The 26,210-nt window shown below is 42.3% G+C and overlaps 2 protein-coding genes and 1 long non-coding RNA gene across 6 annotated transcripts in view; 1 reads left to right on the top strand and 2 right to left on the bottom strand.

Annotated features, from left to right (window-relative positions):
• LOC118263362 (uncharacterized protein KIAA0930 homolog) overlaps window positions 1–25,748 on the top strand; it is a 32,194-nt gene extending 6,446 nt beyond the window's left edge. The window contains exons 3-9 of one of the 2 annotated variants that reach the window (XM_035575295.2): window positions 1,212–1,394; window positions 5,866–5,964; window positions 13,658–13,798; window positions 21,055–21,303; window positions 21,384–21,537; window positions 23,130–23,279; window positions 23,365–25,748. In XM_035575295.2, the coding sequence (XP_035431188.1) occupies window positions 1,212–1,394; window positions 5,866–5,964; window positions 13,658–13,798; window positions 21,055–21,303; window positions 21,384–21,537; window positions 23,130–23,279; window positions 23,365–23,405 (1,017 nt within the window). In that variant the 3' untranslated portion in view covers window positions 23,406–25,748. The remainder of the gene's footprint in view (window positions 1–1,211; window positions 1,395–5,865; window positions 5,965–13,657; window positions 13,799–21,054; window positions 21,304–21,383; window positions 21,538–23,129; window positions 23,280–23,364) is intronic. The other variant, XM_035575296.2, reaches the window with a different exon arrangement.
• Window positions 649–26,210, bottom strand: part of LOC118263361 (phosphatidylcholine:ceramide cholinephosphotransferase 2) — a 78,969-nt gene continuing 53,407 nt past the window's right edge. The window contains exons 1-2 of one of the 3 annotated variants that reach the window (XM_035575293.2): window positions 3,505–3,919; window positions 649–2,807 (exon numbers count right to left, since the gene is read on the bottom strand). In XM_035575293.2, the coding sequence (XP_035431186.1) occupies window positions 1,444–2,781 (1,338 nt within the window). In that variant the 5' untranslated portion in view covers window positions 2,782–2,807; window positions 3,505–3,919 and the 3' untranslated portion in view covers window positions 649–1,443. Of the gene's footprint in view, window positions 2,808–2,890; window positions 3,430–3,504; window positions 3,920–26,210 lie in introns of those variants that run through there. The other 2 variants (XM_050705437.1, XM_035575292.2) reach the window with 2 other exon arrangements.
• On the bottom strand, window positions 18,370–20,827 carry LOC126912599 (uncharacterized). Its single transcript, XR_007707295.1, has 2 exons — window positions 20,062–20,827; window positions 18,370–19,611 (listed from the first exon to the last, which is right to left on the bottom strand). It is a non-coding gene; the product is annotated as an uncharacterized LOC126912599 (long non-coding RNA).

The raw sequence follows: 26,210 nt of genomic DNA, 5'->3' as shown, positions 1-26,210 counted from the left end.
TGGAAAGCAGTCGGACTTGCAGCACACAACTAAATTCTTCATAATCGTATTCCCGCACGGAGCGTCTCTTTGACAGATCCACAAATTGTTGAACAAAATACAACTTAGGTAGTTGTCTATTTATGTTTGTCTTCTAGTTTTGCTTTACAATTACATAATAACTATTATCCGAATGGAGATGAAGACGGTGTGCCACTATATTGGCTAATGTTTTAATTATTGTTAGCTTTGTGATACATTACTCCATTTGGAATTCCATTTTGAGACGAGTTGTAATGGTCCACGGAGCTGTAATATTGTTTTGTGTGTAAGTATTAATATTTATGTTCAATACTAAAATATACATACGATATACAAGAACTCTGTCAACACACAATAGTCTCGAAAATATAGACATCGCGGGGGACTTGTTTGTAAATATACTGTCCACCCGGACATATTGAATGAGTATCGTCGTTGAATAGCAGCATTGTGCTACAGTTTCCTGGCTAGTATTGAGCCGGTGCTGCAGTGTAAGATATCGACAGCTCTTGTACAAGTGTAGCTTAGGTAGCGAAGGAGGTTGCTAATTTGTTTTGTAATTTAGCACCATGATGACGAATGTTATAAATTCTAAATGGTATTAATTTTAAAATACAAAAGTATGAATTAACAACAGTTAAGTATGTACTTTATTTTAAACAATATAAAAATATTATTTCTTATAGTAGGCTGCTGGTACAACAACTACATGTACTTGTAGCGCGCCATGTCCTGGACACTCCCAGTGTCATGGGCGCAGTACATTCACTCGTCTCCAACTATACATTCATCACAGTATATATATTTCTAATAAATACTTAGTAAGTTTCAACTTTGATTCGAGGTTTTTCTATAACCACTTATAAACTATACAATTTACAAAAACAAGAATTCCATCAACAGTCGACAGTACATAATTGATCGATTATTGTTCTTTGTCAAATAAAATCAAATCTTACATTATATTCAACAATAAAAGCAGTTACGAAATCATCACTTTCTATAGAACAGTTTGCGATAGTCGTGAGGAAATAAATATTATGCTCACTTTGCGAATTATCACATTTCACACGCAGCGCTCGCACAACTTGGTTCACGCGATCGTACTTAAGCACAGCCGAATATACATAGAGTGCGCCCGGGCGAGGGCGCCGACGCCTGCCACTGACCACTGACCGCTATGTTCGCAGACCGACGTCGAGGTGTTCCGCAAGGATTCCAAGAAATTGCCCATCGGAGACCCAGAGATCGACTGGGAGGAGACGGTCTACCTTAATCTGATCGTGCATCAGTTCGACTATACGCTAACGCTGGCCATCTGCACGCGGACCAGCCCCAAGGAGCTGCAGGTCCTCAAACGGCACTCGCAAAAGGTGAGCGTCATACGCGTTCCGGCGGCGGCAGCGTCGCGCGCGCGCGTCACTAGCTGAGCCGGCTGAAGAGCTTGGTACGCGGCCACGGCAGCGGCCAGTCGTAGCGGCGCGGCACCGGCCCGCGCACGTTGCGCTCCAGGTACGTGAACAGCCAGTACCACCACTCCCGCTGGATCATGTAGTGGTTGTAGCCGTTGCCGCTGCGGTGAGGCGTCACTAACAACGAATGGAACGTCCAAAACAGCCGCGTCGTCACGTAATACGCTATCACCACATCCACCGTGTAGTGGCCGTGCGCTAGGAGCACGAAGGACACGCCGAGCAGCGCCGAGCCCCACATGGCCCAGTGCATCGGCCACAGCTTCTTCGGCGAGTACTCTGCTACGATGAGGTAACTTAGCACTAGGACCATCGTGTGCCCTGAGTATATGTAGTCGCCACAGTACGTGTGCTTGCCGTTTATTGACAACCCGAAGCCAGATATTAAGTAGAACATTCTCTTGATTACCAGTAGTGGCGTGGTGTTATTGCTTTTGGGGCTGCAATAGTAAGTGGTGCTGGACACCGGTAGCACGGTCACGAACATGGTGACCGACCGGTACAGGTACAACAGACCGATTATGAAGAACAGGCGTCGGGCGACGATGAACCGATGCTTGTGGAAGACGACCACCAGCATGGCTACTGTCGTCGATATCATGATGAGATACTCGGACACGGCGAGGCCCCAGTCTCGTGCTGCGACGTTGTCTAGTATTATGTCGTTGAGCGGTGGCGTTGTGTTTCTGTCTGGCAGTCGTTCGTGTACTAAGGACAGTGACATCATATTTACACAAACGCATAAAAATAGGAAGAAGAATGATATAATAGTTTTCCATATTTCTTTGGGGTATCTCTCCTCCCTTACAGCGCCGGGTGGAATCTCTACAATGAAGTCCCCTGCATGCGTGCGTTGCGGCGAGTGATCCTGGTCGGGGTCGGACTCGTCCGTGGTGGGCTGCGGCGCGTCTGTCTTGACGGTGCGCGCCAACAGCGGTTGTCGCTGCATGAGCTCTGCTTGGCTGGGCATGTCACCGTTCTGTCGCCGATCGGTCTGTTGTCGTGAAGCGTTGTTGTTTAGGTCATTCCGCTTGAGGCGCGCTTCGAAATTGATTCCTTTGATTTCCTCGTGTGCGGTGTGCGAGGCTATGTCGACATCGCAGAGCGGCGGCGTGGCAGGCGGTGATGGCGAAGGCGGCGGCGAGGGCGCGCGCGGTACCAGTGCTAGCTGCTTGGACGGTAGCTCATTGGCAAGGTACACGCGCACCGACTCGACCAGGGGCTCCGCGAAGTTGATCTGTTTTGGTGGCGACGGCTCCTTGTCTGGGGAGCGCGATGAGATCGTCATCCAATCACCATTCGGTTGGATCGAACCTGAAATATAGGGAAAACAGTGTATTAGTATATTACATTCCCAATATCGTAATATTTTCTGCTGTGACTGCGAGGTTACATACATCTTATGTTAAAAAAGCTTGTTATGTTACATCCGTCTAAAGTCAGTATCATGAAAATCGCCAGCCATCAACATATTGCCATGAGACTTTTGCTGTATAAATTAAAGTAACGTTGTTCGTGATGTCCTTACGAGATGTAGTGTCTTATCTGAATTTTATTTTTAGATCTGTTTGATACGTAATTTAGTCGCGCATATTTTATGTAGGTAACTAAACAAGTTTAATTGATTCTAGAACATACGTTGTAAACAAAATAACAATGACAACGGAGGTTCGGTTCAAAGACCGAGGGTTATGATTGCACGGCTGGGAGGCGCGAGTGAGCGGCCGCCGAGCCGGCACTGGCGCCCCTCCTTTCGTTATTGTCAGATAATAATAATTAGCCGCCGCTGTTTGTTGTGCTCGGCGCGGTCGTGTCCGAGTCTGAGTGTTCCGCCCTCCGCTCTCGCGAACATTGCGCGACCCACCAGATTGCAATTTGTCATTATACGAGACGATTATAGATAGCCGCCGAAGACTGATTTCTCTTTCGTCACTTGTTCCGCGACTTGTTTTCTATATACGCGTATAGAAAGCTCGCTATAGGGAGCGTCTCCCACAATATTCGGACTTACCCGATCAATGTGCGAGCCGTCATTCAGCGGGAACGCGGGGATTCATCGATTGGACACTCGTGTTTCTGATATGCGCCAGATAGAAAGCCGGAAAGTCAGCCTCGCATCCAGTAAAATCACAGGCACGTAAACGAGGTCGAAATGGAAAACGATATGCATATATACACCTCACTGCAACGTAACGGAATTACACCCACAATAGAGCGATCGTTTTCGTAGGTTACTGTACCAACATTATAAGTATTCACTTCGATGTTCACTACACTGTATGGCGATGGCTTCAGACGCGGTAACACTAAAATATTTTATCATCCGAGTGGTTACGTCGCCGCAAGCGAGCGTGTTCACTGTACGGTGGCGACCGCGTACTAGAAAAGATGTAGCACCGGTTGGCTTCGGTACGTCGGCGCTCGGGCGTTGTCGACTATGTTCGCGCAAGCTCGGCTCAATGGAAGCAATTACGCGCGGTGTGACGTCACAGCGAGACGTTCTAGTCCCCCCACTACCCGGCCGGTGCGGGTGCACTCGGTGCCGGTCGGTACGCCGCGCTCGGGTACAAACAAGCCGGCCACAGCTATACAATGTCATCAATGAAATATTGCCATCGCTTGAGGGCTCGCCATTTGATTTTTTAGGGATTCGTATGTTGGAAGGAATTTAAGAGCAAACATTTGAGATAAGTGGGTACTTGGGAATCATCTGATGAAATTACCGTAGGTGCACGTATTGAAAGATTTAACATTTTTGAGTAGATTTCAGTCGAGAAGTGAACATCATCACCAATGTGAAGGTTATATCCTTACAACCTGCTCTTGTTGAAGGTTTTGGTAAAATTTGTAGTAGGTAATGATCTTATTGGAACAAATCCGTCCTTGATAGAAATATCAAGACTATCCTGTGAAACTCATTTAAGTTAAAAATACGCGACCTGTTGTGCTTGTGTTCCATAATAGGTGTAAATAGTGAGGTGGGCTCATTCAGGCAGCTACCCAGTATTGAGTGAAGTTTGTGGTCACATCTCAGAGTGTTTCGTATTAAGTTGATGGTGGTAACAATGTCGCAACGTTTCCGTCAACAGCCGTTAGGAATGTCCATGTGAGGTGGGGTATCGAAACCGGCTGAGAACGAGTTTAGGAGATTGTACCTACGAGTAGTCGAGTACACGTGCCCTTAGCACGGCCACTGCCGGCTGGTTCTAATTTGAAACACGTTGCTAAACGTCTTACTTGATTAACATACTTATTTAAAGGTTTGTTTAATACTCGTCGATAGACAGTGTGTTAGGGATCAGATGTACGATATTTTACCCACATATTGTATACTGTTCAGTCGATCCAAATTATTTAGTATACAGGAAGAAAAAAAAGATTGATGTAGTAAAGAGCTATCAGTTTTTCTTATTTGTATCTCATCGAAAACTTGTAAAAAGACATCAAACCAGTATCGCTACTCACTAAAAGTCGTGAGTTAGATCCAATGCTAAAATTAAAAAAACTTGACTGCTCATAATCATTTTTAACTACTGGTTCACATTGAATGGCATTTGAAATTATGTAATTTATTTGGTTTACTAACATTTGCTTACAGTATCTCTTAGCTTAAGTTCTAATATAATGGAAATCGTGTTAATTGTTACAAACATTACAAGTAAACACGGATAGAAATTATTTTTCAACTTAGATTCCGTGTCTGTGACTAACTACATGTAACGCAGTACCCAGGCATTAGGCAGCAGACAATGTGATACAGATCAAATTAGGTCAAGGTGCCGTAGTTGTGCGGCCATCCCAGATTTCATCCGGTGTAAAGCAAGTAATATTACCTATTATACATATACTTCATGAAATAACCGATGTGTATGCTTAGTTACTGCTTTCAGTACAAATGTATTTTGTGTTTGATTAATAATCTCAATTGTAGGTACATAGCTAGTACATCCGGTCATTATCGGCAAATACACCGAATTGTTATTAGGATAAGGTGGCGTAACGAAATAATTACTGCGTGTAGGAAATAATATCGTCGTATTCGATTCGAAATAATGTTGTCCTGTTATAAAATGTATTAAAACTTAAAACGTGCTCGCCGCTAACTTATACTATTCGACGGGCGGCTGTTGACTAAAGGACTGAAACAGCCTGATAATGGAGATGATGCTATATAAGAGTTACGAGGCAGTTGAAGTCATGATTATGAAAGCCTCATTATAATGGAGACCAACCTGTCACCAAACATCGGGCAAAAAGTTCGAAAAAGTTTCGTATCAGTTATATTATGCCCACGTAATGTTTGGATATTCGTTCATAAGTGTATGTAACACGGGCCCAAGCTATGATGGTAATAGCTTTGTTTGCGGTGCAGGTGTACGCGTCGCCGAGCCGCCGCAAGATGGACACCAAGGGCGAGGGCGAGGAGATGACATACCCCCACATCTGCTTCATGGTCGACAACTTTGACGAGGTCAGTGTACTACTCATTATTTCAGTATCACAGCCAGAACATCTACCGAATCGAAAGCCAATCACCAGGTGACGACTTATCGGGCTGATTGTAAAAGGAAAGGAAGTGTGTTGTTATTAGCAAAGTTAATATTACGTCACGTTGATAAAAAGTGCCTAATAATCAATTAAGTTGTAATCTGCCAATCTCAAAGATTGAAAGCAATTGATTTACTTTGTAAGTACGCATTAACAATTAGAATAATTGTTATCATATCGCGCACGCAGTCAGGCAGGCGGTACTAAACCGAGTTTTCTGCACAAATGAGAAATTATTATATTTTATTAATGGTCATAAAACAATCGTAATGAAGAGGATTATGAGTGTTTATCGTTTGCTTCATCTTAACCCGGTGACAGTCGGAGATATTTATCTAAGAAGTACTCCAGCTCTATGGCAGATATCCATAACGGTTTTCTTGAGACAGCCCAGTGAGCCAAAATCTACAGTAGGTACCAACCATGGAAACAACTGACGAACAACCGAACAACAGTAGACTATATTCTTAACGTTGATAGAAGATCCTAACAAACTAGAAGTGGTACGTTTGTGGTGCTCTGGAATGCCACCAAATTTTACAATCGTAAAACCCAGTACAACATATTACATACTGGGTTTTTCGATTGTAAAAGTCTCACTGTTTCATGGGTTTTTTCTGTAATGTGAATTTATTTATAACATAATATAACAGATTTTCAGAATTACAAGCCATTTCTTATCTTCATTAGGTATTCAATCGTCATGGTTTCAGAAGCCACGACACTAAAGTCAATACAAGACAATCATTGCAATATTGAGGTAGATACACAGACACGTAGGAAGTACTGTTTCTAGTAGAAATGACTGTATCTGTAATGAAACAGATTGCTCCACTAAGTCCTTGAAACTTAACCTTGAGAGGGTAATTTGCATTACTTTTTACTGCTGATAGTAAAAAATAAACAGAATTAAAACTACAAATATAGGAACTTAAGGAAACCAAACGACTGTCACCGGAGTTATGAGTAATTGTTACCTAACCTGTACAACATAAATTCATTAGTAATTTAATATCTAAAAGGATTACAGGAAAACTAAAATAAGTACAAATAATAAACTCCTGCATAGCAATAAATATAACAAAGCGAGCGGCGGGCGTGGTGCGGCACTCGGATTAGCCAAATCAAATTCTTTTATACATTGGTATAGCAAATAGATTCAGTAATTCCTAGCATCGCGGGCGCGCACAGCGCATCGGTGTTGCTCGGGTTTATGGTGCGCAGTCTCCTCGAGGGTGGGCGCGACCTTGCGCTTGCGCACGATCACTCTCGCTCGGTTTGTTTGTTTTCGTCGCACGATGACCGATATGCGGAGCGGCGGCGGTGCCAACTCCGATATCATGAACAACATACTAGATACATTCTATAAGATAATACTAAATCCTACAAGTCACTTAACTCACACAAGGCACTGAGTTTGATCGCGTCTAATCATTCATGCTGTACTGTTTAGCTCGCAGTTTAGCTGGTGCTCATAGAAACAAGAGTTTTGTATCAGTGTCCACAGTAAACGAGGTTTTTCTTTTTGATCATCTTATTTAGCCAGAGTTTTTTCAGATACAATATGTAGTTGTCCGAAAAATTATTAACGAAAGTAAGAAATAGTAAATACCATCCGATATCTGGACTACGCATTTTGTTTTCAGAAAGGAATCTCTGTAATTAATTGTATGAATGCACGATAAGAGTTTTGGTTCACCACACATGATAACGAGGCAACTGTTGTACATTTTTATGAATCAAACACATGTTAGCAATTACTGTCATATCTGTTAATACACGTTAATGTCTATTGTATTATAATATAGTCAGTAATCTCTGGTTGAGAGCACCCGATATCTGTCCTCTGGTATCAAGCCTCGATTATTATATCACACTTTCAATATTTGTTATCAACTGTAAACAACTGAAAATTTAAATATTGTGTCAATAAGAATATGCGCGCTATGTAAAAGTCACATGCTCAGCCATGTTGTGCTTAGTATGGAACCTACAACGATATTTTATCTATCTATCAGTCAGTTTTCTAGATCAGAAGAGTGGTAGGCTTATGATTGATTTGATTTGGTAGGATATGATGAGTAATTCTCATCTTAGGAATCTGTGTACATTTCCCGATTAGTGAAATGGTTTGCGCAGTGAATAGGTCAGCAGGCACGTATCGTTTATACGAGTTGACGCGCCACGCGCCACGCCGCCCTACTTCCAGCACCCACACCACTATTATACAATGAAAGGCTAAACTAAAGGTCTTGTCTGTTTTAATATACACGCACACTTTGACAAAACCAGCAACGTTTCAATACAAGGAACACACGATATACATTGTGTAATGTACCTACATAAACCTCAACCAAAAAACTTGTTTCCTTTGTTAAATTTTTTTTTTTTTTTTTTTTTTTTTAAAAAACGTTGCCCCACATTAGGATTTTCTCCTGTGTCGTGGGTGCGTTTACAAACATACAAGTTCACATGCACATGACACCCAGACCCGAAACAACAATTTGTGGATCACACAAAGAGTTGCTCCGTGCGGGAATCGAACCCGCTACCCGTTGCGCGGCAGCCAGTTGCCCAGCCACCGCGCCAACCGTGCAGTCACAATTACATACATATATCTCTTATCTAATGTGCAAAGTCTAGTTGTCATTCCAATTAATGTAATTTTCGGAGCATCCATGTTCCTAACGATGATATGGTTAGTGTATTCCAGTATCTGTGCTCACATTGCACTTGCTGGCTAGCTTGTCACTTGGAAAGGCTCCAGGTGGCCCAATTGTGTTTTGTCCATATCAGTTTTTGGCTAGAGCGCTTACGTCAACCCACGGTGGGTTGAGCTAGAGGGGCCTACGTTTTAAATCGGATTTATTTTTGGAAGCAGATGCACTTCAGCTGAGTAATAACGGAAGGACTATATTTAGTTAAATAAATGGAAACGACGATTAATTAATGTCGCGCCAATAGCACATAGTGAACCTGTTATATCAGTAGCGGAGTGTCCGATGAATTAGATCACGAAGTTTATGGATGGGATGAAGATACGAATTAAAAACAATAACATTGATTCATGTATTCACAGAAGCGCACGCCATTACGTCACTGATGCGTGGTTACTGTACAAAGATCGTATTAATCATTTGCAAGCGCGGGTGAATCATAGCAAACTTTAGTGACGTCACCACACTCACCGCCGACTACTTGGCGAAACCCCTCCGAGATTCATGGTAACATAAAATTATAGGTACATTCAGATGCAGTGCCAACATTTTCCAAATAATAGTTGGCAACATTTATTTCGAGAGAATCTACGGATCATCGTAAGTAAATCGTCCATTAGTTCACAGTGTTATAACGTGCTATGAATGGCATTTTTGACACGAAACACGTGTTAGTTTTGTAATGAAAATAGATCAACCGAAGCGCAGCATAAGCGTTTCGTTTATAGCTGTATTGTTTGTATCGTATTGATCTGTGAATCTGTGCAACAGTATGCGAACGCGATGCTCGGAAGAGAGCGAGCGGACCGATAGCTAATTAAATCGGGCTAGTGCACTGCGTGACCCGGTTATCGATCACATCACACGTTTTGTCTTATACTGGAAAGCCTGCCTCTAATGTCATCTATAGTTCTACGAGTCTGGTACTAACCCTGGCCTTTTGCCTGTTGAGGTGTTACTCTACAGCATGAGTAGCATGTTAATGAAGGCGTACGTGGTCGCTTCTTTGTTGGCCAAGTACAGTTGCCCCTGCTGTGCGTCTGCACTCAAACTGTTACGTTTATACGGATTACGGAAAAATGTGTCAGTGACTCACTGACCACTTTCTTTGTAATCGATATCTTTCCGGCTGCGCTTGTGTTGGCAAGCAAAATACGTTTGTCGATGAAGTGGGCGGCGATCAATATAACATGATGCGTTTATTGTTCTCGACGACAATATAACTTGCTTGACGTCGACACAATCGTGTCGAGTGTAATAAGATACTCGGATAACTTGTAAACGTGTTATTTAGCCGTAGATGTGAGATTATCATCTTTAGGTGCCTTATGTCTGCGGGCACGCGAAGGAGGCGTCCGACCGAAACACGCAAACATTGTTTTGTTGGAGAGAAAGTGCAGTAAATACGTGTATGTATGTAAATCCTAAATATTTGCCGTGAAGTTTCCTTGCGGATGGTGTTGTGTATACGATCATCAGTATTATTTATGTAAATGCAATGTGTAAGGATAACGAGTTAACGGTGTGCGCAGGCGCAGTCCTTGGCCGGGCGGCCCGGGTGGCTAGATAGACCGGTGCTCGGTGCGCGGTGTAGTGTTACATTCTCACGACTTGCCCCGCGAGCTGTAGAGCTGCTGCAATGCAACACAAACAACTACACACTACACTATACCTACATGCATGTAGGATTTACAATATACTTTTGTATGCATGTAGGAGTTATAATATACGTAGGGCAGAGCCCTTTCCTGCAGTTTGATGTCAACCACCACACCACTAAGCGCACTAACTTAATTTTCCTCCTCGTAACACAAGTAGGTACTAAAAACTTTGGTGTTATTTGGAGATCGTTGCTACGGGAAAACCAGAATCCTTTTATCTATACAGATTCGAAGGCTAAAGTATAGTGAAGTGCAGGTAAATGCCAAGTGGCTAAATGGGACAACAATCGCAGTGTAAGTGAACAGACGGCGCATACATCTCGCGTACAATGAACAGAGGAGCATGAATAGCGCCGCTGTTGATACATATCCTAGCTTTGTAAATACATTGCCAGCGCTCCGTTTTATCTGACTTTCATAGATTAACCCATTTAGCACAAACTGCGATACAATTTTAGCACACAGTCCAGTACTATTCCTACTGCATATTTCTTCAATGCTTTATCTAACAACACTGAATCGGTTCGCTATTTGTATCGCAAAATATACTTTGCTAAATGGTACTGAAGTATGTGCAATGTCAATATTTATTTTTAAATGATAACAGTCATCACAGGGGAAGTAGTCGACTTTATTGACCATTATTGATGTTGTCGTTGTTCCTCAAAATGGTCTCTCCTTGAGTTTTATCGGTTGTGTTTTAGACATGTGATCTATCTGGTGACCTACATACAGACAGCTCATTGATAGCCACGAGCTATACTTGTATCGGCTGTTTCACTATAAAATGGAACTAGATTTAACTCACGACCTCCCGTATTGACGTCGAGTAAGCAAATTGTACCGAACGAGATTTAGATTGATGATCACTAGTTGTGAAACAGAGAATATGGAAATAGTGTAATTATATTAATTATAATTATAATGAACGCGAAGCGACCACACAAATAACTTCGATATGAGTAATGGGATCAAATGACTCATTACTGGAAACTTGATAATGTTGGAAATGAGCGTAGTTAGTAAGTTCATCTAATGAAGTAAAACAGCTGAGAAAATATATCATTATTATCAAGGCATGTGTTAACAAAACCATGTATTCATTAAACAATTAATGATTAAATAATTTAATAACTGTAGATTCGCTGCCAGTATAGAAATATTTCAGGAATGAGGAAATATTTATACACGCCTTGAAAGAAGTAGTAGTAGGTGTATATTATAGTTTGCTGGCTACATCAAGCAGTATTCTATATTCGTATCGCCAGTTTTGCAAAAACATGATACACAAAGTTTTTTGTGTGTTTTGTATCACCTTTTGCACCTTACCTACCATTTAAACAAGCTATACAATTGTGTTGAATTATATTCAAAATGAATTGAAGGAATTGTAAAATTGGTTGATCGTTTCAGTACGCAATAAATGATTAACCAATTTAGTTGCTGAGTCACTGTCTGTTGTCTGCGAGCAGCGCTGTGACGGCTGCCCACCTGAGCACACAATCATCGCAGCTCGCAGGCCGCAGCGACCGCCTGAAAATGGTTCCACTTCATTGCATGCCTGTAGCTGCATGCTGCATGCCTGCAGCACTTTATTGTTCGGCTGTTAGTTAAGTAAAAGCGTGTATGAATGTGTCTTTCTATTTATTTACTTATCTGAAGTAAGTTTGTTCACAAACGGCTTACATCGGTCTAATTGACATGAATTATTTGACTTTGAGCTAGTTACAATGTTGTCAGTACAGCTCAAGTGAATTCTCTGGGATTTACCTTCGTCGTTATCACATAATCGTGGCCATTCGTGCGCTAAGCCGAGATGAAACAACAGTATCTGTAGCTAACGACTCCTCCATTGTTATATTGTTTTATTCAGTCTGTTGGCGGAATGAAGGTGCACACCAAGGTGACGCAGCCTGTATAATTGTTTTTTGTATTCACTTTGAATATTTTTGACACTTGTCTGCGAGTCGCTGACTAATATTATTGCCTGAGTCAAAGTTAACGATACTTACGTAATACGTTTCTGAAAAGGAAATATAAAATGCCTTTTGTTACATATTTTTCTATTGCTGTGCACATGGTCATTTAGTTGTTTCACAATAAAATGATCTATGCAAATGCATTTTGTAGCACAACACATTTCAAATACGTATTATAAGCTATCATCTTTCGTAAACATATCTACGTCTGGAAGTGATGACATCATGCCGGCTGTAGATAGCTTACAAAATTACTTAAGGTACGCTAAGGCATAATCTCGTCCAAGATGGAAGACAATTAGCGTGCGTATTTAGCGACATCTCATTAAACTAACAAGTTTATTACATTTCCACCTCGGTTCATTGTCGAGTTGGTCGAAGTGAGCGCTAGTTAAGTAGTTACCTACCAGCACATTACGCAATGCTTGCTAAGTCAGCTGTGAACGAACGCCGCGCCGTCTTCGCGCTACAGCTGAAACATTTGTGGAGAGATACGAAGCCCAACACCAGAATATTCAGTGTTTGGTAGAAATACTTTATGATGCCATAGATAAACCTAGTACTAAATGTAGCGCATATTCATAACTTAAAATGGTTTATTACATGTACAGAAATTAGGGAAAAAACCTGTGTCTATGTGTGTAACCACAGAAATAAATTATATAATTTAATTAGCAATATACAAATTAACGATAAGATAAATTACAAGAAGATAGTATACGACGAAAGTTACAGTTGCAGGCGTACGTTTCAGCTCATAGCATCTTTTTCAAGTATTATATGTAATTAAGGTTCCTTTCTTTTTCAAGTATTGTACAAATCATAGGTCGAATGGAGATTAATCTCCATCTCACCGTGGAAAATAATTGTTTGTAAAAAAAATGTTCATATCATTGTATAGTCACTAACGCGGAGCATTACCTAATGTATCCATTAGGTATTTGTACGTAAGTATATTACTACAATAGTAGTAGGCCGGGTAACGTGTAAGTACTTACATAATTAAAATCGGCTCTTAATTAGCCAACGCCTCGACTGCGGTTACCCAGAAATTCCTCCTTCCTCAATGGCCAAAACTAGCAATTAGTTATATTGTTTCCGTGTACATTGATTTTGTCTAGTATTTCCCTACATAGAATTTTTTTAATACTTCCCTATTCGTTTAACAAAGAGATCTGAAGTGCGTTAATTCCTGTGTTTACTGACGATTATGCGAGGGTTGCACTAGCATTAGCAGTAGTAGATGTGTGTGTGTGCAGGTGTTCTGCGACATCGTGGTGCGCGACGGGGAGATGGTGTGCGTGGAGCTGGTGGCGCGGGGCCGCGGCTGCGCGCCGCAGGCCGTCATATTCCTCGGCTCCATCCGCTACGACATCCTCACCAGGGTCTACGACTCCAGGGTAAGTCCACTTCATACTCAACACTAATCTAGCCTGGCAATCGTGCTACTTGAAATGTTTGCTAAACTTATATTATTGCCAAATCGAAATGTCGAAGGCCTTTATCATGTTTTACAATATAATCGATTGGTTTCTGTCATTTTAAAGTGAACGTAAATAAATATGTATTTAATTTACGACCGAATTGATAACTTATCAAAATCAAATAATTATGGGTAAGTTGAGAAAAACATTGCGTTGTAAACATTTCCCATGACGTAGACGTTTGTACAGACACCACATGCCTGCCTTTAACCTGGTCTAGTGATCTCGTCAGTCATGTATAGCCGATAATTTGATCGCAGGATCAGTGAGTAAGTAGAATGGACAATGTATGGTGAGTTAGGAACCGGCCGCGGCCGCAGCAACAAGTGACACGGCTGTTAATTGCCGGATACGGGTTATTTAGTGCGGCTCCCGGTCCGACGCCGGCTGCCCCCGTTCCCGGCCCTGCCGCGTCAATACTAATGAAGCCGCCGACCAACTTGCGCTCCTGACATTTGGAAAGTTCAGTGGCTTGACTCGAATTAATTACTTAATACCACGTTCCATATTCTATAAGCACTTGTTGTAGAGGTCAGATGTAATGGAGAACGTTGAGGGAACATAAATAATCCCCAAATAAATTAGAGATTTTTTTTTGCGAGGTCAATCGTAAAAATCTTTTCTATCTTGATAATTTGGAAACTGAAAAAAAATGTCATTGTAGAACTTTCGGATTGTGGAAACAATGAAATTTTATTTGATTGATATTTTTATTTTGAGGTTTTACCAGTTTAACTTAGGTTAATCATATTGTAGAAGAAGGAGTCCAGTTATCCAAAATATTATCTACAAAGTCCCTATTTCTCTGAATCGTATGGACGGTTCCCTTCACTAATTAGACATGACAATGGACCCACATGGGAGGATAGTGTGTGTAACTCGAACTAGAACTACACTGCAACATGAATGATGTATTTATGTTCAAGAGCTGTGACTGGGTTGCTGAACTCCGAGTGCATATGTTGGGCTTGATATGGCTGATATACTTGAATCAAGTGTGTGAATGTAATAAAGAGATAGCAGCCGCTGTCATTGATATTATATCAATGGATTTAGCGAGTGCTAGTTATGAACTCGTTGGTTATCGTGATTGGCTGTACCTGTGTGAGTGTAAGTACTCATGTGGTTAAGTACATAAGTCAGGATTTTCGTTTAATGCTGCGCTATAAGCGGCTTGTTGATCAGCTGATTAAATGTTTATCCAAATCATTGTACCACAGAACAAATAGTATAAGTCATTATACTACTTATTCTCGGCTTGATATGTTTGGTTGATTGATAGATTCTCGAAACTTCTGCGGAACAATCGAGGTTTTGGCCGCTTGACTACCAAATCGATTTTGGTGAACATGATACAGATTAATTAATACGATTTAAAATATTAATTAACATAAATTACTGATTTCTAGTGTTTTATAGATAGAATCGAAAAGCAAGTCTTCTCGTCAGACCAGACTGACCCATACCTGATAATTTCGGAATACTCCGTGTTGTAGACTTCGTTAACAGGTGTTTATAATAAATTGATTACGAGATGTTTAGCCCACACTTATATAGATAGATATATCGATGTCGACACGACACAAGAATCTTAATTATGTATAATGTCGGTATGCGTAGTTTTTGTACTTTGTTCTTCTGTAATTATTTCTTGTCTCAAGTCACTTTATGTAGTGGATAGAAAAGTTGCTATTCATTGGCAAAAAGATAAAAGTTTGTGCAGAATATTTCGTTACGATATGCGCCTTGGTTGATAGCTGTTATCTAGTACCTTGGAATAATCGGAGATTGGATGCTGCTGACGTCACTCCTGTCATCGTGACACTGCCGGCAGGCTCTCATTCAGGAGCCAGCCATCAAGTCTACTTTATGTTGAGTAGCTTCTATTTGTATGTACTATACTTACATTAATTTTATTTAAATTCTTGTGAAGGCTGACATTGGTTCGGTGACCAGTTTTAATTAATGCATGACGCAGTTTGTTTTGAAGCTTGTTGAGTAATATCGTTTCGTACTCTGATATGTGTATGAAGCCATATGTATTGCGAAAATGTGCTGTATTTTAACATAACGCCCACAAAGGAAGAGTGGCTGAATTGACAATCTGCCATGTAAGATAACAATTTTCTTTTATCTTGTATTAAAATAAACGTAAATTTCTAGAAACTGCCCCATCATGAGCTCGGTTCCGTCGATTGCTGGACAGATGGCTCTCCACCAGCACGCCACTGAGCTATAAACATGACATATAATGTATAATTACATTTAGGTATCCATTACACAATTAATTGTCTGGTTTGCACGAACGCGGGTCCCGTTAAAGTCGAAATCAATTAAAATATTTTCGATAGTGATCAGTGCTCGTGTACGTAATGATGGGAGGAAGCCCAACAAGTGGACACGGTCGGCTGTACCCGCTGCCGGTGACCTTGGGGCCAGGTCGGGCGAATCCTTTACGTCGATAAACTGCCTTATTGCGTAATGGAAAAATGATGTATTCGCCTTATCCAAATACTTTATTGTTTCTTCAAATCTGAGATAATATCTTCGAAGCAACACCGGCTTTATGCGATTGTACATAAAACGTTGTCACACACGTGGCCACGGCTCGTCGTAATGTTGTGCGAAAACATCCGCGTATACTTGTGACCACAATAACCATTTAGATAATACTTTTTAATAATATTATTAATATTATGTACGTGTCTGCTGGCTGTATCGAGGTAGTTGATGCCATTACAGAAAGTATGCATTGATTATGTTATGGTACAGGACTACAGGCGTGACGTTTGTCCACAACTTATGACGAGCTTAATTAGTTAGATAGGTAAATGCAATCGCAGAAACTCACATTGACGGCACGCCATGAATCAATCAAAGTATTCGCGGCGTTCCGAATGTTCTAGATTATTGTAGATAAACGGAGTGTGATGGCCGATCCCACGATAGAAGCTCAATCCCGAATTCCAAGTACCTGTTGAGTCGTATCTAGGCGAGCCTAAGTTTTCGTGTCGTGGAAACCTAGAACATTGTGTAGTTCGCCGGAATGAGTAATGAGGAAACGAAGGTCGCGCAGTTTTACGATATTCTTGCTACACGGAAATGTTGTCATTTATTTTCCATATTTGACTAACGTGCGTCATGCGCATATATTTTTGACCTCAAGTTGTGGTCTCAGATAAAAATAAAAATCTGCGTCAAGTAAAATCTTTCAACGGATGGTCTCGTCTACCATATTATGTTTAGATGTGCTTATCTGCTTAGTTTCTATAAATAATAGATGTACGATAATGGATAATAAATAAATAAATCTATGTCATTATCGCTTAATTACGGATTTACATTATCGGATAACCGTCGTCATAAATAGAAATAGATACTGATGTATACAAATACGAACTCGGAAGTTCCCAAGATAACGATTCCCGAGTTTGGTGTTTGCTGCATTTGATGGATTGTCTGTAATTTGGTGGCATTTGGTTTGTATATAATATCCGCGTCTCGGGCTGAGTTTACGAGCCGCCAGACGGGGTTATGGGGCGCAACCGTCGCCAGTGGCGCGCCAGCCGCCACGTCTCGAGGCGCCGGCCTTGGACCCTTATCGCTGCCACAGAACACATCTCATGTATCGCTCCCCTATTATCACTTATCATACGTGCCATGTTTGGGAACTTGTGACACGGATGTATTATCGAAATCACACAACAGATAAAGTATAATGAATGATTAAAATCCACCAAACGCAGGGCGTAGTGAAGTTATGCCGATCGCGGGCGACGTAGCGCGTCGGTTGCAATTTGTGTACAATAAAGACCGTTACATCGTTAAGGAGCGGATGGGTGTCCATGTCCACACTGGCAGTGTTCACGCGTAGTGTTGGCGTCACCGGTAGCTGGTCATTGAATCGCTCACGTCACGCGTCTTACTAAACCAGGGCGGTTTCGATACTCGTATTTATAAAACAGAAAAACACGTTTCTATTCATTTGATGTTCCATTATCTGTGCCTTCTCTAAAGGGAGATATGCGGCGATAGGCTTTAAGATCTGTACGTGTGTATTAGTGGTGGTAAAAAGAACTTTTGAAGTAATTATCTACGGTAATTGTTACAGATATCTACCGTACTCGTCATATATCTAAGAAAATAGTATTGTAAACCATTTCATATTGAGTGTTGCATTACGGGTAAAGCCTTAGAAGGCCTTCAATAATATTTGGGCAGTAGATTATTATGAAATAACATACTTCCAGTACACACCTAATTACTTTAGCGTACCTCAGGGCAGCATATTAGAGCCAATATTGTTTAAATCTAAATTAACAATTTCCCTCAATAAACTATCAAACAAACACGTACAGCATTTTATTAGCAGACGGCACGGCACTAATAATTTACTGTAAAAGTGGAAATAATTATCAAACTGAGATAAATAAAACGCTATGGAACTTTTTGCAGAGGCTACAATTAAATGTATTAAAATAAATATAGAGAAGACAAAAATTGTTTATTAGAAACAATAAAAACAAAAAAAAAATGTTAATTCTTGCATTAGTTGACATAGACAAATTCAAAATGTGCAACTTTGGGTACAATTTTCCGTCTGTGTATTTATATAAAAATATAACCAATTAGGAAGGACGGCTCAGTGAAGGCGTTAAATAAACAAGGCCTGAATAATAGCAGACTAATTGATCAGCGTCTGTGCTGATCAAACAGGCTGGCAGCGTGTACCGCGCGTGACGTCACGCTGCCTCCCCGCCCTCCCCGCCGCCCACCGGCCGTAGGGCTGCTTTGCATAACGTGGCTGTATCTTCATGAAGGAAGTGGGATGGAATAATTTCCGCCATTATTTTCATCTTGAGGTTTCGGCTACTTTTCCTTCGCACTAGTAATTTGGTTCACTGACCAATATTTTGTTCCAAATTATGTTTGCTTTAGTTTCTTTATTATTCGATGTTGTAATTAATAAATGTCTAAATAACCACAACGTTAGCGAATAGAATATTGTTGTGGTTAGCTGTGAATGTAACCCTATCGGCTGCGTGTGACGTAGCGGTCGCGTGTGGCGCCAGCACCCCTCGAGGCTGACTCCTGGCGCGATGGATGCTGACATCAGTGCACGCGTCGCGTGATCTCATCCCCGCACCCACCCCAGTGCCCCTGCCCATACACTACACATCGTGCCTCTACACATGCTTTGCTAAGTATAAAAGAAAATAGTTGCAAAGCAAAAATCTAAATAAAACCTGATTTATGAGATATTTTTATCAAGTTTGATGTCTTCAGTACGATGCGATTGTATTAAATAGATGAGAATAGCCTTAGAAGTAGTTAATTAAGAAAATATAGATTGGCGACGCGATGTCGCGCTTCCTCGCCTGCCCCACTTAAATCTGCTGGACGTCCTCACACGGCGATGAAATTTATTATAACCACGATGTACTGGTTCATCGTGGAATCCACCGCCGCGCCGCTCTGTCACTCACTTGTCAGGAAATAGTTCCTGCTTACTCTATCTTTTAATTACTTAAAAAAATAAACGTTTCATATAACTGCTTGAAATCCCCATTATAATATAATGACTTTTTGGAATGTTATAGCACTCTTCTCTCGAGTTTAGTTATGTGGCACTTACGTTGAAGTAATCGGTACCCTGGTAATTAGCGTCAAGTACTTCTCCAACTGCCGGTGGATTGACACTTTAGCACGCCGACATTAATGACTACTCGCTGTGGGAAAAAATACGACTGTCATTATGTAGGACCCTGAAGTACTAGCCGCCGGAAACTGGTTTCTGTTGCTTTATTATTCATTGCGACTCGTTTACATAGGTAAATCGTTTTTGCTATCGATTTTTATAAATAGAAGTGGGGAGGTAATATTGGAATTACAATGTGTAATGGCTTCCTTGTAAAGTAGAACTTTTGTGATGAATCACGTTCGTGAGCCGCGAGTGGGAACAATGGTGAGTTGGCAGCAGGTGCGGGTGCCGCGGGGTCGACAACCGACCGTCTTTCACCAAGGGTTCGCTTCCCAACGTCTGCACTCTGTAGGCCAGTGTGATTCACTTTACTGACTGATCGGTAAAGGACAAAGTCCGGAGAAAGAGTCCGTGGTCAACGTTTCTTAGTACTAATACTGAGTTTGATATTAATATTGAAGATGTTTTAAGAACTCACCTCAGTTGTTATTGAGTGAGTCACCAGGATTGGTGTTAAGATGAAATCTGCGACGGGAATGTTTCAGTTGAGTCGCGTGTCTTTTAATAGACTAGTATCACTTCGTGCTGGTACAACCCAGCGGTGGCGCGGCCTCCGCCCACCGAGGTGACTCAGTCTCTCGACCGGTTTACCATTGAGGGACACCAGCACTTGGTGGCGTTAACTGGGCTCTAGCTTATGTCTAATTCATTATGGTGTATTTAGAAGTTCTTTATGCAATCATTTACTTAGTAAGGACTAAGGGAACTGTGGAACTTCTCGACTCAACCCCACCGCGGTGTCCCCTCGGGGACGTCCACATAAAGCTGCGGGCATCCTAATTCATTCGCCGACCTCTGACTTCCGTATAATGACTTAAATACTTTGACTAATTTATTGATCGACAGATTATTATGTACAAGACACTCTGTCACCATGATTTCGATTGGATCAAACCAATATTCGTACAAGTATTATAAATGCGGATGTTTACACGAGTGACAGTTTAACACAAACATAAAAGAAGTGATCTAAATGAGACTTGGCATGTCTGCGACCTGGAGCGGGCGGCGCGCGGCAGTGGCGCGGCGCGTGCCGTGTGTTTACACAACACACGCCGTGCGGCCGCTCGCTGTCTGCGTTTAAAAATAAACAATGAAGTTCCCACAAACGCCTGCGCTGCCGCTCGACAAAGCCCATTGTTATACTATAGTGAATAGCAGACTTTTCATATGCGCTGAACGACTGTACGCACAATTTTCCTTTTTTTATGAAAAGTGAATGCAGTTAGAGTTGGTGCTACAGTGAAACATTACCGCAGCAACAATAGTCTGCGGCTCTTGTTCTGGTGATGTAGTTATTATCTTCTTTAGTTATGAAAGCCTCTCAACTTGATCAGTCTGAATCGTTACAAAACTCGCATCCAAATACATTCATCTACTTTTTATTCACTTGGACAATAACAATTTCCAGCAAACGTCCCTATCGACGAAAGTGGCGCAGCGCATGTCTTTCGGGCTGCTGGGTGGGAAGGCGGCGGCGCGGTGTGAGTTCGTGCGGATGAAGGGGCCCAGCGGCAAGGGACACGCCGAGATGGCGGTGTCCAGGCCCCGGGCCGCCGGGCTCGACACACCCACCTCCGAGCCCGGCCTGTCCGCCACGGACATGTGGGACAGCGACTGGGACGACGACCCCGAGGAGATGTTTATGTACAGGCACCAGGTCGGTATCTCATACAATATCGATGTGAGTGTACGTTTGTGAAATTGTGTGATGGTAAGACGTGTGGAGTTGTGTTCCAGCGCCGGCTGAGCGACCCGAGCGCCAACATCAACAACTTCGTGCGCGGCGGCTGGCGCACGCGGGACTCGCGCGACAAGAGCCGCTCCGAGAACGAGGGGCTGGACTCCCTCGTCAACGGCATCGCCGAGGTGGAGGCCGGGGACCTGCGCGACGGTACGTGCCCCGTACACTGTTCACATCATTATAACTGACATATTCATCGCCCGCCACCGCTACATCAACTATAACGCTATGAAACGTAACTTCCGAAATCTTCTGAAGTAGTTTAATTAATAGAACAATATGGAAGGTTAAAGAAAGAAGTTGTACAAGAGATGCCTCTCTCTCTTCTTATACATAAATATGAATTAGTCTAGACATTGCACAAAACAGAGACATAGAGATAAATAATACACTAATATATTTACATGAAGAACTCAATTGGAATGCTGTCGATTGTAATGAGGCCTCTAGTGGACTTGATTGTGTAGATTATTGTGACATTGAGACTCGTTGAAAGTTCTCGGTCAACGGTCCATTTGTGTATGACCAGTTTCGACACTTGTGATGAACAAACATATCAAGATAGTTACATTATAAGTATTGTGTGCATGTATGTCGCGTGTCTTGTTCCTGGCTTGGTAGTGCTGCAGCTTTGTATGTCGCTTGTTGTCAGTGGCTTCTCAGCTTGTTGTCACCGCATGTCGCGCGGGTAGTGGCATGTGTCGAGTGTCGCGTAGTGCCGCCGGCGTCGGCGCCGCGCGCTGTAGTCGCTCGCGGGGTGGTCGTGTGGGGGACTTGTGTGTGTTCACCTCATCCGGGTTCTAGGCGTTGGTTAGTGCCTTGAGTTTGTGTGCAAGTCGGCCGTTCTATGTTTTATAGTGTAAACAAACACACGATATAAACTGCAGGAACGGTGGCAATAAGTAGCACTGCGTAGGATTAGTGCTTCAACCGGGTGAAGTGAACAGAAGTAGTGATCCGGGTGTGTTGTGTGTAGGCAGGGGGCGCGGGGGCGCGGGGTGGGGCGGGGCCGGCGCGCCAGTGTCGCGGCCGCGAGGCGCCGGCCGCGGGGGCGGCCGAGCCGGCCCGGCCGACTGAACCGGCCCGGCCGAGTGAGCCGGCCCGGCCGAGCGAGGCGAGCTCCCCGAGCTCTCCGAGCGACACCGCCGCCATGCGGGCCGTGTGCGGGCGTGCGGACTGCGACCTGTCCACGCCGGCGTGCCTGCACGAGGTGTCGGGCCCGGCGGCCCCGGCGGCCCCGGCCGGCCCGGCCCCGGCCGCGAGCCCCCCTACGGCCGCGCTGCCGCCGCGCCGCACGACGCCGGACGGCACGGCCGTGTACTACTGGTGCGACGTGCCGCGCCGACACCTGTCCGGTACTGCGCCCTGCACAGCTACACACTGACACTGCCCACTGTCCCACTACTACATTGCGTATCTAAATAAAACCGCTCTTATTTGGTTACATCAGAGACTTTATAAAATTCGTATTTGTGAAATGAGCCTTTATTATATCAAGTCCCGCGCGCGGCCCACTACCCCGCCCCCCTCGTATATCCGTCCAGATGATCAGACGTGATATTTATGTGGAATGCTGTCATACATGCCTCACATATACCATGTAAACATACCATTACCATGAGAAACATTTCGAGATGTATCGCACCACTGCTCATGACATATCAGTAATGTAACATCCACCAAACATCCAGCTTAGTTCTCTACGTTGACTATCATGTAGTTGAGTAACGACGTGTCCCCAGAGTTGGACGACGGCGCGTACAACCCGCTGTGGGCGATGCGTGGGTTCACGCAGACGTTCCACCTGTGGAAGGAGGGCAAGCGCCAGCAGTCCACGCCGCTCAACGCGTACCTCACCTACGTCACGCTGCCGTGGTGGACCATCGCCAAAGGTATCGCGATGCTGCCTGACTAACCTGATATCCTACAGACATTGCAAGAGATCAAGTATGTAATGAACGGTGTGATTGGTTCCAGATATCCTGGACCACCGCGAGGAGCCGGTGCTGACGTTCTGAGCTCGAGCGGAGCGGCCTGACCACGACACCCTCGCGGACTCTCCGTGCGGCGAACTAACGCACAAACATCGACATCGTTCCACTTATCCATAAGTAAACATGTTCCGCATGATATTGTCCAGCGGTACTTGTGTGACCAGTACCTACCAGTCGCCAGATGTTGCCAATATTCCTTCCAAACACTTGCTCTCAGCTGAAGTGCCTAACCTATTATTGTTCAAATACTTAAACGACTCAATTTAAAAACATTCTTGAAAATATGTCTGTCACTACAAATACTATACAAAATGACAGATATGGCACGATATTTAAAACACCTTAAAAATTAGTAACATTTCAGTATTCGGGCGTAAACTTCAAGGGTTACTCAATATATAATTATCAGATTGTTCACAGTAAGTGAGAGATGCCATTCTGAGGTTATTGTTACCGATTGATCGATTAGTGAGTAGTCGAGTCAAGTTATCGATAAGTGGTACTTCACTATCTCTGGTATACATTGAAACCAATTTATCTACTTTACTATTATTAAAATGAGTATAGCATTACTGTTTTTGGAGTGAATATTGCCAACATGATATAATTTGTTGAATTGAGCCGGTGCGTCTACCGGCGACCTACTAGACCTACATATTGTTCTTCCAAAAGAGATATTCGAGTTCCCGGGCTTCCGCGACACGAGTGTAATGTTAAGTCTGCCACTGCGGTACGTGAGGGTGTGAGCATTGCCTTACAATCGCGGCGAGAAGTTATCAATATTTCGGTGTCGTGATGTGATCATTGATATTACTAGTAAGCTTGCGCTCTACACCTGTGATCGATGCAGTCCCTCCGCGTAATTTCTCATAGAAATTATCAGATAGCAGTGATCTTCGTTTGTTTATATTCGATCACATAGACGTCGTTCTAAAAATTTTCTTACAAACGTAATCTGGAAATGTATAAAGGAATAAACATGACACAGACTCAACAAGTACCAGGGTTCATTTAATCCATTACATAAGTCGAAACATAATAATTATTGTTAATTTAATTTGTTTCTTCCTGCTTTATATTTCCTCATAATAAAACAAGTAAGATATAACAGGGATACATTTGGATAGGCCGCAGAATATTGCTAGACCGTAATTAGTAGAACAGGATACTATTAATAATTATTTATATTTATACTTACGTGATTTACCTTACATTGTTTTAGATAAATTTACGAATTGTAAATGCCAAATGGACTGGTCGATCACAGGTAGATATTATCAACCATTATGATTATTTTGACTTACTATTGACATACGACATGTAACATGCAGCATGTAGTGCAACAGAGGGCACGCTACACATATCATCAATATGTATTATTCTGTCTACATTCTCGCTTCAACTAACTAATAAGCTTTTTAAATTCGACGAACATTGTGCTTATTTGAAGGAACACGTTTAAATTTATTATCATTCTTACAGTGATATGTGTTGTATAATTGATTCTAAAATGACAATGTAATAAGTTAATTCTTAAGTTTATTTCTCCAAAACATTCCATGTAAGACAAGACTGCTACGATGTAGATTATGATCGATGAAAGAGGATCGTAATGTAGTAACCGCACGCTTATTATTTATTTATTTATTTAATTACATAAGCGAACCAAATACTCGAGCAACTATCTAGTCACAACTTAGTTTAAGATTATTTTGTAAGTGTTGTAATCTCAGCCAGTGACAGTGAGCACTGGCCGGACGTTATACAGAATGTGATCGTCACAACTATGTTTCAATAGAGGACATGTACACAAGATGTAAAGGACATTATTTTTGTAATAGCTACGAGAGTTACTGGTTATCGAATTAGTTGATGTATTTTTATATCGAGCCTCACTGGGAGTTACTCCGTACTTAATATTGTAAGTTACTCTGGATTTGAAACGAACGATGATAAACTTTAACCTGTGAGTGTGTAACTACGAGTTGTGTTAGAACAAACATTAATGTTTATATCTCAGAACTATACAGTAACTTGTGTTGGGGGCTATTTTATCATCTCCGAGCGACTTCCAGCCAGACTACTTGTTGCTACCTCGTTCCAATAAATCTGTCCCTGGGGTGGTGAAATAGTCTCCGTTTTAGTATATTTGTATAATGATATTTTTGTATTACGAAGTTATAGGTCATGTGTTAAGCCTTACTCAGTGAGATACGTCATCATTCGCCATACGAGTGCGAGTGTCGCACGACTGCTGTGAACTCATATACTTATATGTTTCAAACGAACGACTCTAGTCAAGATATACCAATACGTGCATAGTTTAATATTTATATGATATGACTGAATTAAAAAATTGCATCTGCATTACTTTGTTTGGATTTCCTCCCGCTTCAAATTATATCATGCAACACTGATAGACAAAGGATCAAATCGGAACTAAAACGGTCCGTTTTGGTTTTGATGTATTATTGAAACCACGCTATACGAGTCGTGGCTCTACGCCATTAGAGTCGTGATTGTACGTCTAACGAGGAACGTGACTGTACGCTATGTGAGTGGCGACACCACGCACTCCAATATTGACACGGTCTTTAGAATAGAGTTAAGAGTTGAGGCCCGTTCCCGGTAGTGCACGGTAATGGCGTGCCGGTGATGAAAGGTCGAGTTACTATTTAATACGCATCGCGAGTTAGCAACGAGCAACGTCACGCCTTTTATCCCCGAAAGGATAGACAGAGGTGCTCATTACGATACGTAATGCCGCTGTACAATGTCCACCCACTTTTCAACATTTGTGTTATAAGTTCCATGTAATAGTTACTACTC

The sequence above is a fragment of the Spodoptera frugiperda genome, chromosome 27, assembly GCF_023101765.2.
Source record: "Spodoptera frugiperda isolate SF20-4 chromosome 27, AGI-APGP_CSIRO_Sfru_2.0, whole genome shotgun sequence".
In the NCBI taxonomy this organism is placed as follows: Eukaryota; Metazoa; Arthropoda; class Insecta; order Lepidoptera; family Noctuidae; genus Spodoptera; species Spodoptera frugiperda.
This window is presented reverse-complemented; position numbering and strand designations above follow the sequence as displayed.